Source organism: Sinohyriopsis cumingii, unplaced genomic scaffold (genome assembly GCF_028554795.1).
Source record: "Sinohyriopsis cumingii isolate HCF-2022 unplaced genomic scaffold, ASM2855479v2 utg001789l, whole genome shotgun sequence".
Lineage (NCBI taxonomy): Eukaryota > Metazoa > Mollusca > Bivalvia > Unionida > Unionidae > Sinohyriopsis > Sinohyriopsis cumingii.
In genome coordinates this window covers 167,881-185,987 of record NW_028316053.1, presented here as the reverse complement: position 1 = coordinate 185,987, position 18,107 = coordinate 167,881, and the positions used below count along the sequence as shown (strand labels likewise).

The following is an 18,107-nucleotide window of genomic DNA, read 5'->3' as shown; positions in this document are numbered from 1 at the left end:
ATATCGTATCGGACTTGACCAAATATTCGGTTAAATTGTAAATAACCACTTAGCAGCAGGGGGGGCGATGACATCGACGCGGGACGCCCGATGATTACCACGGGAAAACACCAACGAGATGTTGTCGCGAAATATAGCGTTTTCGAGCAAAAAACGCTAAGTCTCCATTTGCCAAACGGAGACTTTATTTTTTTTTTTGTTCGAAAAGTGAGATTTCGAAGGAAGGCTCTATTTGTCGTTTTAAAACCTTAATCAAATTTTGTCGAAAAAGTTGTCCGATTCGCCCCCCCCCCCCCCCTGCTCTGTCTGCAGGAGACTATCAAACTTCGGAACTTTTCCTAATTCATCTAATGAATTATATGTGACACTTTTCGGGGCAGGAAGACTTGGTGCAATCTGCTTCTTTACAAACAGCATGGCCTATATACACAGCCGCTAGGTTTACAGATATAGAAAAATGTGTTTTGTCTCTATCGACATTCGAATATAGACCTTTTGGTACGATTATCATACACCTCAACTAAGAGATCACGTGGCCTTATTTACTAAATCAAAAGCTGTTACCGTTACTCTTTAGCAGACTAAATTGTTACATGCACAGATAATGTGTATTACGTGCTATCAGGATGTGCTTCGTGATTTCGACTGTGCACTAACTGAAAATCGATTTATGTGAAAATAATATTCTCAAGTCGGGATAACCCTCTGAGTAAAGCTTAGCTGCTGCGCAAGAAATTTTTAATTTTTATTTTATTTTTTGTGTCTGTTTATGTTATCCATGTTAGAGAGAGGGGGAGGGGCGGGTCTCCACCTCATAAATACAAGTTGCGGGTTGTTCTACAAAGCTCGAGTGTTGTCTCTCATTTCTGTATTTATTTCGAGTACGATATGGTTTATATAATTCCCCGTATTACTGACAAAAATATGACGATATGTGAATTAATGAGATAGGGGCACAGAAAATCAGTCTGCAATTGACATCTCTTCGATAATCAACCTTGAATTCAATTCATAAACACTTCTAAGTCAACTCCATAGTATAGCATGATCCAACAATCCGAGCTTTATTTTGGGTACAAACGATTACCATGATATCTTGGGGGGAAAACACAACTAAAGATTTTAAGAACAAAATCATCCTAACCAGAGATTTAAAAAAAATTAATTAGTCATTTGTAAAATTTTCTTTTCTCCCTATAAGCTCTACATATACATATATTCCCGATATTGATTTGCTCATCAAATTGAGCTCTTTTAGCCAAGAATTTGAAGTGCTTAATACATTATATATACTAATCATTATAATATTTATAATGTTTTAAATAAACTACATACCTTACCCTAAATTTGCAATAGGAAACTCCCATATATATTGCCTAACAATTATAAACGTCAAAAGTCTGGAAATTATGCGTGCAATTTTAATATATAAAAAATACAAATTTAGTGAGAGAAAAGATAAACACCATTTTGACTGCAAGTCTGCAAAACTGCACTTATCTCAGTTCTACTTACCTATATCTGTACAAGTTTTTTTATTAACATTATTTACGAATTGTTAGTTGACTTTTGCTCTTGTTAAATTGGTGCTAATGCACCAGAATTTTCTCTCACGCGAAAATAACACACATCTATACAAACTTATAAATGAAATCTCGTCATGTAACACTTTCTCTACACTCAGTTAACACAATAACTTTTGATATTTTCTCCATTATATCTACATGAAATATACGATTATGTCAGTATCTCGCTATGCTCGATTCAGAGATAAAACACTACTTATATTTACACATATGTGTACGCTATAATAGCTTTACATATTTTACATTACATCTTGTCATATATTTACATTAAGTTTTAAATGTACGGAATTCATTTTCATTTTGAAGAACATCTTTCGTGAAACAAGTTTCAAAAGGAAAACATTCAATCAGGGTTGATAACCGCTCAGATGTCAGTCAGGCATTACAATCGTATCTCTCTGATCCTTGTCACATGCGAAGCACATGCATTTCACTGGGAACTTGCTATTGAAACACGTTCTTTGCGACGTTTAATTTATCTGGTTAGGTCACAAAAGGTTACAATCTTCACTTTTCAGAATGTTTATTGACACCACATGCACGTGCGCTACGCGCTACATGATGGCTCGATTGATGTGATCGGCACCAACCAATAACAAGCAGACTCTCTCTCTCTCTCACACACACACACACACACACACACACACACACAAATCCGTTCCGTTTGACATAAGCCGTCTTGGGAGGCAGTCTCCGTGTCAGATGGACTGAACTACTACTATCCGCAAGAGGCAAACTTGTGTTTTACCAGTAAGAGTGAGTCTTCATTCGTTCCAGTAGCCCAACCGGATTGTGAGGTATAATTGAATTGTTTGGCGGATAATACAATACACAACAAAACAGCATTATCTATAATATGCAATATACAAAGAAACATACAAAGTAAGAATGGACACAGATGCAGATCGATGAAAATGACGTAAGGAGGTTAGTTTACAAAGTAGCTCCGTAGGGAGAGATATGTACCAGTAACGGCCTTAGCAAACGCGGGGCCCGATTTGGATCATTTTGGCGATGCACCCTGGATTTACGCGCGTGACCCCCTGTGATCACTGCATTTGGAAATAAACTTTTTAACAAGTTTTATATAAAAATTTACTCCATCGCTTTCAAAAATTGTTTCTCTCTATATGTATATATTTTTTTTAAATTACTAACGCGCGGGCCCCCTGTGAACGCGGGGTCTATAGGTCTAATCAGCCTAAGGCCGGCTCTGATATCTACAATATGAAAGGTAATACTGTGACGATTAAATAAGAAGTTACGTAATTGATGTAATTTATATTCGTATTCAATTAGTCACAATATTACAAGATGCCTCAATATACGACAGTATTTCTATAATTAAAAGACTTTAAGTAAGTAGCCAACTTATTCAACATTCTATTATTCTGAATATTCGTAAGTTCTATAAATTAAAACATTTTAACTTAAATGTTTTTCTATACGTTGGCTCTTAGATCTTTATATCATACGTGCTGAAGGACAAAATAATACTCATCCTCTAGGTGGCTACAAATAGAACATAAGTTTTCCTGGATTGATTTATAATGTCTAGCCAATTGACCAACTTCCACTTCGAGTCTGTGAGAGAATACTCTAAATTTATTTATTTCAAAGAATAGATGCAATCAAGGTAAAGGATTGCTCCGAAATGTGCAATATTTACATAAAATAACGCTCGACTACTGTTCTTAAGACGATCCATCCACCTTTGGATAAAATTGAAGGATAGCCTTAATTTACATAACTGTAAAGGTGTGTCTTTGTTACCGACCACTTGATTACCCAAACTTCAAACAATCATGATTCTTGAAAAAATATTTAACTATATGTGTGTGTGCGTGTGTGTGTGCGTGTGTGTGTGTGTGTGTGTGTGTTTGCTCCTTTGCCTCAACCAGTACGTCACAATGTAATTAAATCTATTTACTATCATTGTCGCACATTCTAACTCCCCATAAATAAAATTTTGTGTTGTCTTCTTCACTTCTAGTATCTTTTTGCAAAAAATGTAAGTCTATTCTTTCAATTCATTTCTGATTAATCAATCCCCAAACTTAGCAACAATAATTTAAAATAGGTCTGTCAAGAAGACCAATGACATTGCTTGTTTTTATCGATGTAAATTCATACAGGTTTTTTCAAGTAAAAATATTGCCTTTTTAGCTCGCCCTGCCAATGTTTTCTTTGTCTTTGCTTGGGTAAAGCAACCACCAGACATCATAGCAAATCCAAGATAAGCAAACTTATTTACAATTTACAATATTTCGTTACAATAGCCAATTTCATACTGCTAGGTAACTACCGCCTTTTATGAAATCATCACCTTTGTTTTATGAAATCATCACCTTTGTTTTTGAAATGTTAACCTCAAGTTTCCACTTATCACAATAATCTTTCAAATAGTTTAGCCCGGCATGAAGTCCTTTGGATGAAATTATAAAAATGTTACCTGCGTATAAGTAATAAATTGTACCGTGTCAATAAATATACCTTTAATAACATGCATAGCAAACTCCTCTAAATCATTTGCAAATGTTGAATAAAGACGGTAATAAACATTAACCTTGCCGGAAACTATCAATACAAGAGAATTCATCACTTAACCTTTTATCATATTTAACATTATTCTACATCGATTTGATTATATCTAGAAAGTTTCCCTTAAACCAAGCTTTATTAATTTGTACCGTATATTATCCCTTACTCTATATTAAAATACGTGTGAATACTTGACCTATGGAACTCAATAGTGTGTCTGATTGTGATTTCGATTTTTAACGTAGCTTTAGCAATTTTTCACGCTACGATGTCAACAGTGTGGCAGTTTATAGTGATGTCTAGCAGACATGTAGCATCATGTCCCACGCAGTCACGTTATCCTAACACCAGTCCGACCAGTCCTAACACTAACCTCCTAATGCTTAGCGCCTAGCGAGGCAACTGTTTCGTAACATTTTTATAAGTCTTTGGCATGACTAGGATGGGGTTCGAACCGGAAACCTCCCGCATCCAAGGAGGACGCTCTAACCACTAGGCCACCGGAGCGGTCGTAAAATTAAGTAGTTTATAGCGCTTGAAGAAAGTGGCCAAAATATGATCAACCAATCTGACCACTAACATTTTTCCTGTATGAAAACTAAGGGGTTGTAATAGTGGAAGAAAGTGGTCAAAATATGATCAAGCAATCCGACTTATGACATTTGTCCTGCATAAAAGTTATTAAGACCAGAATATACATGCCTTTACAACAACATGCCTTTACAACAACAATTATACTCCTCCTCCACATCGTTGTTGTTGCTGTTGCTAATATTATTATTGGCATGAAACATAAAATTCAATACAAAACGATCCACAAAGTTATGCATGTCACTGAAGCAGAGTAATGTAAACATTTAATTGAAGTATGTTAAATTTTATTTGCTTTTTATCTTGATCTTTTACCCTACATTATATCGTCGTGATACGGATCGCTGCTAACGAACCACTAGGCTACCGGAGCGGTCATAGATTTTAAGACATATATGGTCCGAAGGTCTAGTTATGTCGTTAAATAAAAAGGGCAATTATATATATATATATATATATATATATATATATATATATATATATATATATATATATATATATATATATATATATATATATATATATATAGAGAGAGAGAGAGAGAGAGAGAGAGAGAGAGAGAGAGAGAGATAGATATATATATATATATAGATAGATATGTAGATACATATATAGATAGATATGTATATATACATATATATATATATATATATATATATATATATATATATATATATATATATATATATATATATATATATATATATATATATATATATATATATATATATATATATATATATATATATATATATATATATATATATATATATATATATATATATATATATATATATATATATATATATATATATATATATATGCGTCTGTTGTTGTGTGCCACTAAACTTGGACAGACTGATTTTTGATAAATTTCACAAAAGAGCGATTCCATGCTCGGAATAATCGGTTCATGACGATCCTGGAGATGTGAAATCCCTAATAACTATACAAAATTTTCTGACACGAAAAAGTAGATTTACTGTACAAAAGTAGGGATATATACATAAAATACTGGGAAACGCAAAGATCATAGTTGGTCACTTTGGAGGTAGATTCCTAGTTTAATATTGTGTAATAGTGTGAGAAGGTAGAGGGGGAGTATTTTGTAGAAGGAGCTGTGTAGTCATGCCGAGTCAATATGGATTAGACACTTGGCGGCTGATTCTGCACAATTTGCACCTTCAATACCAGTGGTTTTTCCTTCCACGGTCTTGGCTGGCTGCAGTTCAGTCAAAATTAGGTGATAGTCTTTTCCCATATGAAGAGAAGGATCGCTACTGTACGACTAAGTGATTGGGCCGGTACCATTGCGTCTCTTTATCCAGTGGGTTCCTGGTTGATGGCTGTCGTCGGTGTTGATGACATACGATTGAATGACTTTAGGTTTGAGATAAAGACGTTCAACTTTAGCGCACAACACAGGATTACAAGAAGCAGTGTACGAAGTCCCCAGGTACCCATTTTTTCTTTTTTGTTCACAGGTAATTGTGAGTCATCAATTCAAGCCCGACTCTTTCATTAAAACTGTCAATTAGGAGCTAAACTCTTTGTCTCCATACTCTGTGACAAGAGAGCTTCGATACGTTGGATCTCCAGAGAAGACAGTGGAATGGATGAATGGTCACTCAAGAGTTTGTACCATGTTTTCAACACTTTGCAGTCGGAGATGAGGCTCCAAGCGTCATCCAGATATTCTTCCAACGTTTCTTCTTGACTCATCATCGTACATTTCTTGTATTGAATCTGGTTGCGATGATCGTTTTGACATCCGAAATAATGATTGTGGGTTTAAACTTTTTTTTCAGCTAGGTACTTAGTAAAACAAAAGACTAAATGTTCTTCTTATTCTGACCATCCTGACATCATGATTATTTCTTTGTTTTTTTATAGTTTGTTTTTTCTTGTTCTAGCTCAAAGTCATCCTCGCCACACACACACACACACACCTCCATCTCCGATGAGGCTCCATATTCCAAAGATGTGTCATAATCTTACATAGCTTCCAATGGGCTGTAATCACTTCTCTCAAGTTTTTGATTTCCAGAGTTTATCAATTATGCATACATGATTCTGTGCACTGTGTCCTTGATCAGAACTTCTGCAAACTTACATTCCACATGAAGATGGTACGATTTTTGGGGGTGGAAATGTCCCTCGTCGCTGCTTTTGGTCAGGAGTGTAATCAAAAGCCCACAAAGCATAGCATCCCGCATAATCGTCGTTTGAAATGACTGCCGTTGATACTTAACTGCCCGGTGGCTTCATACAGAGCAAGTAAGATCTCAAGTATTTTCTTCTGTTCAAAGGTTAGGGCATCTTCACTCACTTCGATCTTGTACACTTTGAGGATTTCAAAGTTGAAAGATTTGGAGTGTTTGTTCCGATGAAGCCCGAGTTCTTGACAATGCCGATGATTAAAAGTTTGGGCAACTCTCCTTGGAAAATATTAACCTTGATCTTCATTCGGAGTCTTTTAGCAATGATCAGGATTTACACTATCACTCCTTGTACTGGATATTTGGTGGTCGCTCTACCCAAAACTTTACTTTGGGTAAAACTTCGACAGGAATCACGTAGAGTCGGGCTTATTCGATGATGATTTTGTTCTCGTTAGCATCAAACATCAAAACGGATAGAGGTACTACTTTGATTCATTCTAAGGCAGACATCCACTCCGTTCAACAAAATACTTGTTTGCATCGACATGTACAAGTACAAATACACTTCACTGAACAATAAATGCATGAAATTGTTGACTGGATCTACTTTGACACAACACATCTGGAGGTGTTTTGTCCGTTTTGAGAACTTTGACTTTCGGGTACAAGTAACTGAAATTCAGATCAATGTAATCTTTGGTCTGTCTTCTGATTTCAAATTCGATTGGGGCAGAGTTAGTCAAAGACGAGAAGGGATGAAATTCTACTCACTGGGACTCTTGCATCTACATCCTGGTGGTTGGCATGTCGAACAGATCTAGTTCTGACTTGGAACATTCGCAAGCATCTTGGTGCATCATTTTCTTAGTAGTCAAATACCTATAATTCTCTGGCTTTTCATCTTCTTTTCTACGTCTTTCTAGCAACGTGTTTATGCGCTATGACGCAATGCCGATGTCTCTTTCTGCCTTTCCTATGCTGTGACGTTGAAGAGGAAGTAATGCTTTGACTAACATGGTACATTGCATTTATAGAGGTCTCTCAACGAGCTTAAAGAACTTTTCCAGTCTGACGCAATACAATTTAGCCAGCTCTCACGAAAGCTTCTTTGGGGTTTTGTTTGTCGATGATGACAGTTTGAAGAAATTCTTGCATCCAAGCGACGTCTTTCAATGCATAAAATCCTCACCATCGGTTTTAAGATGGAAGTCACCGTATGAAAAGCAGTTTTGTGCACATCTCCTAAACAATATCCTCATTGTCCAGCTAATCCTTGGCACATAGGATATATGACCTACAAGTCGCTAGAGAATATTTGTCGAAAATGTAGTTTGACCGTGACTTTTCCTTTCGAGAATGGAATTTTTGTCACAGATCTCCTTTTATATCAATGTTGACACTGTCAAAATACGACTTACTGATAGGCAAATAGTGAAGGTGTACAAATTCACGGTGAACGTGATAGTGTTTCCACCCTCATCGTAAGCAGCCGTGGCAGATTTCACATTGAACAGAATGACTCCTGGGAACATATTTCCTGTGAACATATTTCCTGTCAGAGTGTACTCCACCACATTAAAGAACAGAAATATTAAATTCATTTCTTTGTTTTAACTGAACGGGGTATTTAAAATACTTGAAGAATTGCTTTTTGCTGTTGATATCTATCTTGAGACCTGTGGTAGGGATACCACCCAAAATAGAATACAACTCAGGACAAAATGTAAAATCCGGGATTTTGCATCTTTATAATACAATTCCAGACTATGAACAATTGTATGGTACTCGATCTTGACAGTAAGTTTTATTCATTTCCTACAGGGTTTTGTCCAACTGTTCGTCGAACATAGAGGCAATCTATTCACCAGATGTTGAGCAATAAAATAATAGGCAACATGAATTCTGAAGGTCCAGATACTTGACTTGTACATTACTTGTTCTTCTAACCAGTGTTGCAACGGTTGTAACCGTACACTGGGTTCTGGAAGCACAACAAAATTTTTGAACTCCTCTGAAACCCGCAGGATGAGCAGGATTGTAGTAGATTCTAGCTAAAAGGTTCTCCATCACAGTTCTCTTCAACAAGTCACTCACTGTTCACCGATGTTACTCAGTGATTCGTGGGCTTGGAAACCGCTTGAGTGTCTGACGTGCCATAGGAGTAGGACCTGAGGGTGGTGGTGGTGGTGGTAAAGAGGTAATTTTTTCTTGCTTTCTTTTTCACTTCTGGTTTCACTTTTTCATTTTAACTTCTGTGTTTTAGAGAAATATTCTCAGTTAGTTGGGCTCTTACACTGGAATCTGTATGTTGTGTTGTTTGGAGTTATTTCAAATTACTTTGATTCAAAACGATTAATTCTTTTTTTTCCTGGAAAATATGTGTGCTCATATGAAATTCTTGAACAAAGACAACTCTTATAAAAATTTATTCATATATCCCAAACTGGAGTGATATTTCTTGTTTCTACAAGGAACTGCAGACTTCAACGCACTACAGGTTACAGCATACGCCATCACCTTTCATCTTGGATTCTTCGATAGGACTCGAACTTGAAATTATTTGAACATTTAATTATTAAGACTTCTAAAATTTTATTTGTGGATTATTCTTGGATTATTTTTGGATCTGATTCTTAAAACCGTGTTCATATTTTTTTATTTTTACAGAATATTTCTAGGGAAATAAATTATTATATTTTTAAAAGCTTGTTGTTTTCACTCTTTCTTGTGTTACTGTTTATTCGAGCCTAAACACATAAGAACATCTAAAACACTTGACGCTTTCTCACAAGTAAACAAATACAGCTTGGGCCAATTTCTGGGGTGCAGGTCCATTCAGATATTTAGGCTATATCCCTTCAATGTATGGAATCGACTTTCAAAGTAAAAGTAGCCAGGCAAAACTACAGGCAACATATATTCTTCTTTCATGGGGGTGCATTTGGAAGATGTAGTGATAGAATCAGGAATAGCTTCCACAGATATGGATGGAATCCGAAGAGTGGTGCATGCATGGCATCACTCTATGAAAACCAGTAAAGAGGCTGGGAGGTCAGTAATAAATGACATCCCCTTCACTAGTAGAATGGTGAGGAATACTCACGACATCACTTTCTATGGTGGTCATAATAGAGAAGCGGCCATGCTGTGCTGCATCGATGATGTTACAAGGTAGGGCATCGATGCAATTGCAATGCAGCACAGCATCACACTCAAGTTTATCACTTAATCTGTGTCTGTGTGAAATGATTCGTCTTTCTATATCTGCCTTTGTAGTCACAGTGAAGTGTCAGTCTTGGATGTCTTCCATTTTTATACAGGATGATATTGGCATGTCTGTAAGGTATAGTATTGTGTTTTGGAAGATGCACACTTTCTGGTGCACAATGTGATAAATATTTTCCAAAGGCGACTGATGATTTGGTGATTTATTTTTTGTTCTGGAATCTTCTAGTTTAGCCTCATGGAAGAATGAATTTTTCATCATGCAGTTGGAGTATTTTTACATGCATTAATAAATGATCTTTTTGTAAGTGAATCACCGAGGACAAATTTATTGTATGTTTTTATTACTTTCTCAACGTTTGTGGCTTCTGGTTTCATCTTGAGGAAAGTAAATTTTATTGGTAACACTTGCTTATGGCGTTTCAACATGTTAATGAACAGCTGGAAATCAAAATCTAAAAGGTAGCACTTTTAGATGCTAAATTAATAAATTCAATAACAAATATCAATAATTTGTAGGGGGATGGGGATAAATAGTCAAATCTTCGCTTTAACTGGTCACATACAAGTCCGCTGTGTTTTTGTTTGTTTTCCTGAGCTATCTGGAAGAAGTCAGCAATATTTGGTAATCAAATTTCCAAATACGTATCCAATGTAAAACATTATATGTACTGCATATCATGCAATTTCAAAATGATTATAAGATTGCAAAACGGTACCATAAGGAAATTAACTTAATGTTTTAGTAAAAATAGATTATTTTACTGCAGGGAATTGATATTTATTTCCTTCCCCGATTCGAGAAATGTAAATCTTCCATATTTATTTATTTTAGCATACTGGAAGTAAGAAATTAATTGGTATCTTTGTCTGGACATATTTCTTACATTATATTCTAATAGACTGAGATGCCATTGTCTTGGTAATTGTTTTATCATATAGATTTTCCCACCCATTTACAAGACAAAGTGTGATGTATATAAAACATGCGCAAAACTAAAATAAAATTTGCCAGAATTTTGGATGGCAGGTATTTTCAAGGGATTACCTCCAATTAGGAAAATAATATATAAAAATAAATGTTCATCCATCTGTACATGCTGACATAAATCATTGCATCTATTGTCAGCTACCCAGTCTTCCAAGATATATGATGTTAAATTTCACACAAGCCCTCTTATCCCCAATACCTAGGCCTCTTATCCCAATATATAGCCCTCTTATCCCCAATAAATAGACCTCTCATCCCAATATCTAGCCCTCTTATCCCCAATACCTATACCTCTTATCCCAATATCTAGCCCTCTTATCCCCAAGACATAGGCTTCTTATCCCAATATCTAGCCATTTTATCACCAATACCCAGTCATCTTATCCCAATATCTAGCCCTCTTATCCCCAATACCTAGGCCTCTTATCCCAATATATAGCCCTCTTATCCCCAATAAATAGACCTCTCATCCCAATATCTAGCCCTCTTATCCCCAATACCTATACCTCTTATCCCAATATCTAGCCCTCTTATCCCCAAGACATAGGCTTCTTATCCCAATATCTAGCCCTTTTATCACCAATACCCAGTCATCTTATCCCAATATCTAGCCCTCTTATCCCCAATACCTAGGCCTCTTATCCCCAATACCTAGGCCTCCTATCCCAATATCAAGCCCTCTTAACCCCAATACCTAGACCTCTTATACCAGTATCTAGCCCTCTTAACCCCAATACCTAGGCCTCTTATCCCAATATCTAGCCCTCTTATCACCAATACCTAGACCTCTTATTCCAATATCTAGCCATCTTATCCCCAAGACCTAGGCCTCTTATCCCAGTATCTAGCCCTCTTATCCCCAAGACCTAGGCCTCTTATCCCAATATCTAGCTCTCTTATCACAATATCTAGCCCTCTTATCCCCAATACCTAGGCCTCTTATCCCCAATACCTAGGCCTTTTATCCCAATATCTAGCCCTCTTATCACCAATACCTAGACCTCTTATCCCAATATCTAGCCATCTTATCGCCAAGATGTAGGCCTCCTATCCCAATATCTAGCCGTCTTATCCCAATATCTAGCCCTCTTATCCCCAAAACCTAGGCCTCTTATCCCCAATACCTAGTCATCTTGTCCCCAAGACCTGGGCCTCTTATCTCTAAAACCTAGGCTTCCAATCCATAAGACCTGGGCTTCTTATCCCAAAGACCCAGGCCTCTTATCCACCAGACCTAGCCCCCTTATCCCGAAGACCAAGATCAAAATTGGCAACTTAAATAACATTGCTCAGTCCATATATGGTACTTCTACAGCGATTTCCTGGCTTCAAGATTATTCTGCTTGGTTACTTTAAAACCAATAATGAATAGAAAATTATCCATGCTGGATAAAGACCACATTTACTTAAAGCTACTTGGATATGTGTAAGACAAAATCTTTTCACATGGTAACTATTATGCATGTAGTTTCTATTCTTTGGAAAAATGATAAGGGGAAGGCTAGACTATAAACTTAGAAATTTCTGCAATTTTTGTTTTAAAAAGGGAGAACACAGAATACATGTTCCAGCCATTCCTTTTTCTGCCTGTCCATCACAAGCAAGACAACTAAAGAGCAAGTTGATAGTGCATCCCTAAAACTGCCAAGAAGCAATACCTAAATCACTACTATGTTATACATGCAAGATAAATATATTGAAAACCAAAAGTACCAGATTAAAACAATTTGTATTTCGTCTTTGATTATCATACAGTTTAATCATCATATGCTGTTCTACATAAACATCGATTCACCTAGGTAACAGTATCATTGGTGACAAGCAATCCTAATTTACAATTTTGGATGACTTGCAAGAAATACAAAGAATATTGACAAGTTTATGAATTTTGTTTGGATTTATTACCATGCATCTCATTATTTGGACTATTTAATGTTGTGGAAATTGTATCTTTCAATTTAGTAACAATTTCTAAAAGAATATTAACCAGTAGTAAAATAAATAAAGTTGGCATGTAAACAAAGGAATCTTTTGCCTATACTCAGAAATGACAACTGTATTATATGTAATAAGGTCTCTTGAACTGTACTATATATAATAAAGTCCCTTGAACTGTACTATATGTAATAAGGTCCCTTGAACTGTACTATATGTAATAAGGTCCCTTGAACTGTATTATGTGTAACTGTCACGGAATGGTGTAAATGTTATTCATTAAATACATGTACTTGGGTTTCATTTCTTTTCGCTGTACAACGATGCCCGAGGGTGATTATATATATGGTCTATTGTATTTCGAAATCGTGAGTACGATTTGTCCTATGCCACATGTGCAAGGTGCTTTCGATACAGCAAAACGAAAAGCCTAAAGGTATAAATATGTTACTGCATGTAAAGGGTCTTTACAATACTAATGGTTTTGTCAGCAAGCGGCCTGCTTAAAGGATTCGCACAACTCCAGCTGTAGGGGTAGGTAATTTTTCGGTCTTAAGTGATAACTAGTGTATTACCACATTTACCTTTGCATGTTTCTTATATAGTTTTCTTTATACAGCATAATGTGTGCATTATTTTTATTCTTGTTGCAACGTAGTACAGGATTTATGTTGGTAATGTAAAGCTACATTTTTTATAAAGAATTGTTTACTATAGTCTTATTGAGCAGGGTTAGGTTTACTAGTGGACTTACCATTTTGTAATTGCCATAATAATATAATCTTTATAACTTACCATGCATGACGTCCATACGTTATTATGTCTGTATCAAGTTTAGTACACTGTATCGGGTATATTTTCAGCTGTTCTGAGGGTAGGAATATCCAAGGTGTCCGGTGTTGTCTGAGGGTAGGAATATCCGGGGTGTCCGGTGTTGTCTGAGGGTAGGAATATCCGGGGTGTCCGGTGTTGTCTGGATGTAGAAACATCCATTTGTCCGGAGCATTTAAGGTGCCGGAATGTCTAATGTTTAGTGTCCGGAGTGTCTAATGTCAAGAGTGACAAAGGTGACCCAGCTGAAGAGCCATCAAAGGACCAGGGTGTCCGGAGGGTCTAATATTTGGAGTGTCAGGATGGTCTAATGTTCCGAGTGATCATAGCATTCCGAGGGTCCGGAGTCTGTGGCAGTTGTGAAATTGATTCGTAGGAGCTGTGGAGCGGATATGGTGCACGGGTAACGGAGTGTATCCCCATACATGTATTTTATTAGCTGTATGCTAATTTTGGGTTAGTAAGACCCAGTGTATCATTCAGGACTGGAAAGATAGATGGTATATCCGTTCTTGTGTTTAGCAACATAATTTCGCTAACTGAGCGAATACATTTTTACTATGAATAAAAAGCTTACATCGTTTACTATTTGAGTGAACTATATTCATCTTTCCATTATTGAATCATTTGTGAATCATTTATCCTGTGATTTTTTTTGTGTTACTGAACTAATTTATTCGTATTTTTATTTCCATCTTTGAATCTGTGCGTTTTATGTTAAATAAATCCAATATTTGGATTATAAATACGCACACATCTCCATAATCTACTGCTCATATAAATCACCACATTAAACCATATATATATGTGTCATCAAAACGTGTTCTGTTGTCAATCCAAAATATCCCACCCGGTTATCTTGTTACAGTAATAAGGTCCCTTGAACTGTACTATATGTAATAAGGTTGCTTGAACTGTACTATATGTAATAAGGTCCCTTGAACTGTACTATATGTAATAAGGTCCCTTGAACTGTACTATATGTAATAAGGTCCCTTGAACTGTATTATATGTAATAAGGTCCCTTGAACTGTATTATATGTAATAAGGTCCCTTGAAATGTACTATATGTAATAAGGTCCCTTGAAAGGACCGATGCTCTACTGGTCAAAAAGAATTTTCAAGACGAGTCAATTTCTTCTGTATTTTTTTGTTTTTTGAACTGCTGAGTATATCAACCATCACTAATATTCTTCAGAAATTCTGACATAACATATGAAATAATCTGACATAACATATAAAATAATCTGACATAACAAAATAATTCTGACATAACATAAAATAATTCTAACATAACATAAAATACTTCCGACATAACATATAAAATAATTCCGACATAACATATAATAATTTTGACATAACATAAAATACTTCCGACATAACATATAAAATAATTCTGACATAACATATAATAATTCTGACATAACATAAAATAACTGACATAACATATAAAATGTTTCTTACAAGTTCGAGTTAACAGGATGTTTAGAAGATACCTGTAAGTACAGTACATAAATGTTCTGCTATGGCCTTTCACTTTAACCTGATATCATGAATTGAAAATCACTCAACCCGTCTAAGACAACAACATGATACACCCTTATAAGTTTGATTAAATCAATCATTAAAATTGTTTTGAAAAAGAAAAGAAAGAAAATGTTATTTAAGGGGATTATTTAAATTATTCATTAGATAACCCACAAACTGGGTTTGATAAAAATCCATTTATACTTATTTGTGTTATCAATCTCACAAGTCAAACAGTTACAGCTAACATCTGGATTAAAAGACCTTTGACCTTAAAATCTAAGTCAGAGTGCTGACTACCGACTTGTTCACTGGAATGCAAATAAATACAAAGTCTGGTGAAATTATAAACTCTATGACTATGATATGACCATCAAATCAATTAAGTCTGGTTTTCCAAACTACTTCCCAATAGTGCCAATATGTTGGTGGTCAGATCTGCACCATTTTCATCCTGAACCAATTAAATAATGCAAGAGGTGTTTTATTGAAAGCTCAATAAAATGCCACCATTCATGAAAGAAGATTGGTAATAAAAAGATTTTCATGATGGCCCCTATGGTGCCATTTTGGAGATCAGATGAACACCATTTTCATTGGGAACCAGCTACATATTGCTAAAACAGTGCTTTGCAAAAATCTCATGTCAAGACAATATATTCAGGAAAAGCAGACATATAATGATTTTCAAAATGGTTGTGAGGGCAGCCATTTTGATTTTAGATCAGTATCATTTTAAAAGAGACAAAAGTATATAGTGCAGTTGCCCAAGAAATCATGATCAGTAGAATGCATTCAGTTGCTCAGGAAATCATGATCAATAGAATGCATTCTGTTGAAACGTTTTCCATTGCTACTGCTGCATATGGTTTTCCAAATTATAATAATGGTGGACATACCTAATGATGGATCATTGTAGTCATTTGTACAAAATTGAATGGTCTTTATACCTGGATGCTTTCTGTCAAATCTGATCAAAATCTTTTTAGCAGTTTTGAAGACAAAGTCATTTTGAGATTTTACTGTTATTAGTGACTGTGGAAATATTATGGTAGATGAGCATCTTTGTACAAAACTGAAAGTTCTCTGCCAAATTTGATTTAAAATGGGCTGACAGTTGTTTATTTGAAGTTCAAAAAAGTTATTGTTGACAGACAACAAATGGGTCTTGACTATCTTTAGTCACAGTGTCCATATTTGAAGGCAGATCAGTATTATTTGTATAAACTTTAATAGTCTTCAAATGAACTTGATCAAATTCTGTTCTTTGGCTATGGAACAAATGTTATTGAAAGGTTTTCCTATTTTAGTCAACAGCAGCCATAACTGATGGTGGATTGCATCATTCATAAAACATTTGATAGCCATTCATGCCAGGGTGGTCTCTGCCAAACCTAGTCAAAGTACTCCAGAGGTTTTTGAGAGGGAGTTTAAAACAGCAATTGCTGATCAACAGGCAACACATAGAGGACCACACCATAACCTCATGAAATAGCCAGATGAGCTAAACACTGACACCAGGAAGAAATCTATGACTGACACCAAACTCTCACCAGTATTTTTGAATGATGAATAAATAATTTAAATGTTATGGAAATTACTGAGGAAAAAAATCTGAATAAAGAGTGTGAGGCACTTCACTGAAACATTTTTATGTAAATGCTACTTATTTTCAAGTAAGGATAAAATACAAACTAATTTACCTTCTGACAGGCATTAAACTTGTCTGGCACATACTACAAACTAATTTACCTACACCACTTCTGACAGGCATTAAACTTGTCTGGCACATACTACACAACAGAGATATTCATTAATTATAGTTAATTATTATTTTCTAATTTCTCAAAAATTTTAATAAATTACATTAATTAATGCATCATGACTGAATTGACGCAATACTCATTTACCAATTAAATGACATGACACTCATACACCAATTGATTGACATGATACTCCTTCACCAATTAATTGACATGATAGTGATACTCATTCACAAATTAGCTGACATGATAGTGACACTCATTCACCAAATGACATGAAAGTGATACTCATTCACCTATTAATTGACATGATAGTGATACTCATTCACCAATTAATTGACATGATAGTGATACTCATTCACCAAATGAGATGACAGTGATACTCATTCACCAATTAACTGACATGATAGTGATACTCATTCACCACATAATTAATATTATACTAATTTCCCAATTAACTATACTCATTTACCAATTAAATGACATTTACTTGTTGACCAATTAACTCACCATAATAGTTGTTTACCAATTAACTGAAATGATATCATTTACCTACTAACCAAAGACCTGAGCAATTAAATCTTTTTTATTAACCTTCCCCATAGCGTTTCTTGGCATTGTGGGAAGAAATTTCACTATCCTAGGTATATGATATGGTGGCATTTTATCTGCTGCCCACTCTTTAATATCCTGCACAGTCAAGGTCACTTCAGGTTGTGTCACTATCACAGCTGCAACTTGCTGACCCCAGGTGAGATCTGGTAATCCAACAACAGCACAGTCTCGGATAGCTGGGTGAGCCAGCAGGTGACGTTCAATATCCAGGGCACTTATTTTATAGGCACCACTTTTGATAATGTCAACAGAGGTTCTACCAATTATTTTGTAGACTTTTTTTTCATGGCAGTATACTGCAGTATCACCTATAAAAACATAAAACAAACAACAGGATCAT

At 35.5% G+C, this 18,107-nt stretch overlaps 1 protein-coding gene across 2 annotated transcripts in view; it reads right to left on the bottom strand.

Moving 5' to 3' along the window:
- Nucleotides 1-12,806: 12,806 nt before the first annotated feature.
- The window catches only part of LOC149771515 (malonate--CoA ligase ACSF3, mitochondrial-like), a 58,399-nt gene continuing 53,098 nt past the window's right edge, over nucleotides 12,807-18,107 (bottom strand). For both annotated transcript variants that reach the window (XM_089948359.1, XM_089948360.1), the window contains exon 8: nucleotides 12,807-18,075. In XM_089948359.1, the coding sequence (XP_089804485.1) occupies nucleotides 17,708-18,075 (368 nt within the window). In that variant the 3' untranslated portion in view covers nucleotides 12,807-17,707. The remainder of the gene's footprint in view (nucleotides 18,076-18,107) is intronic.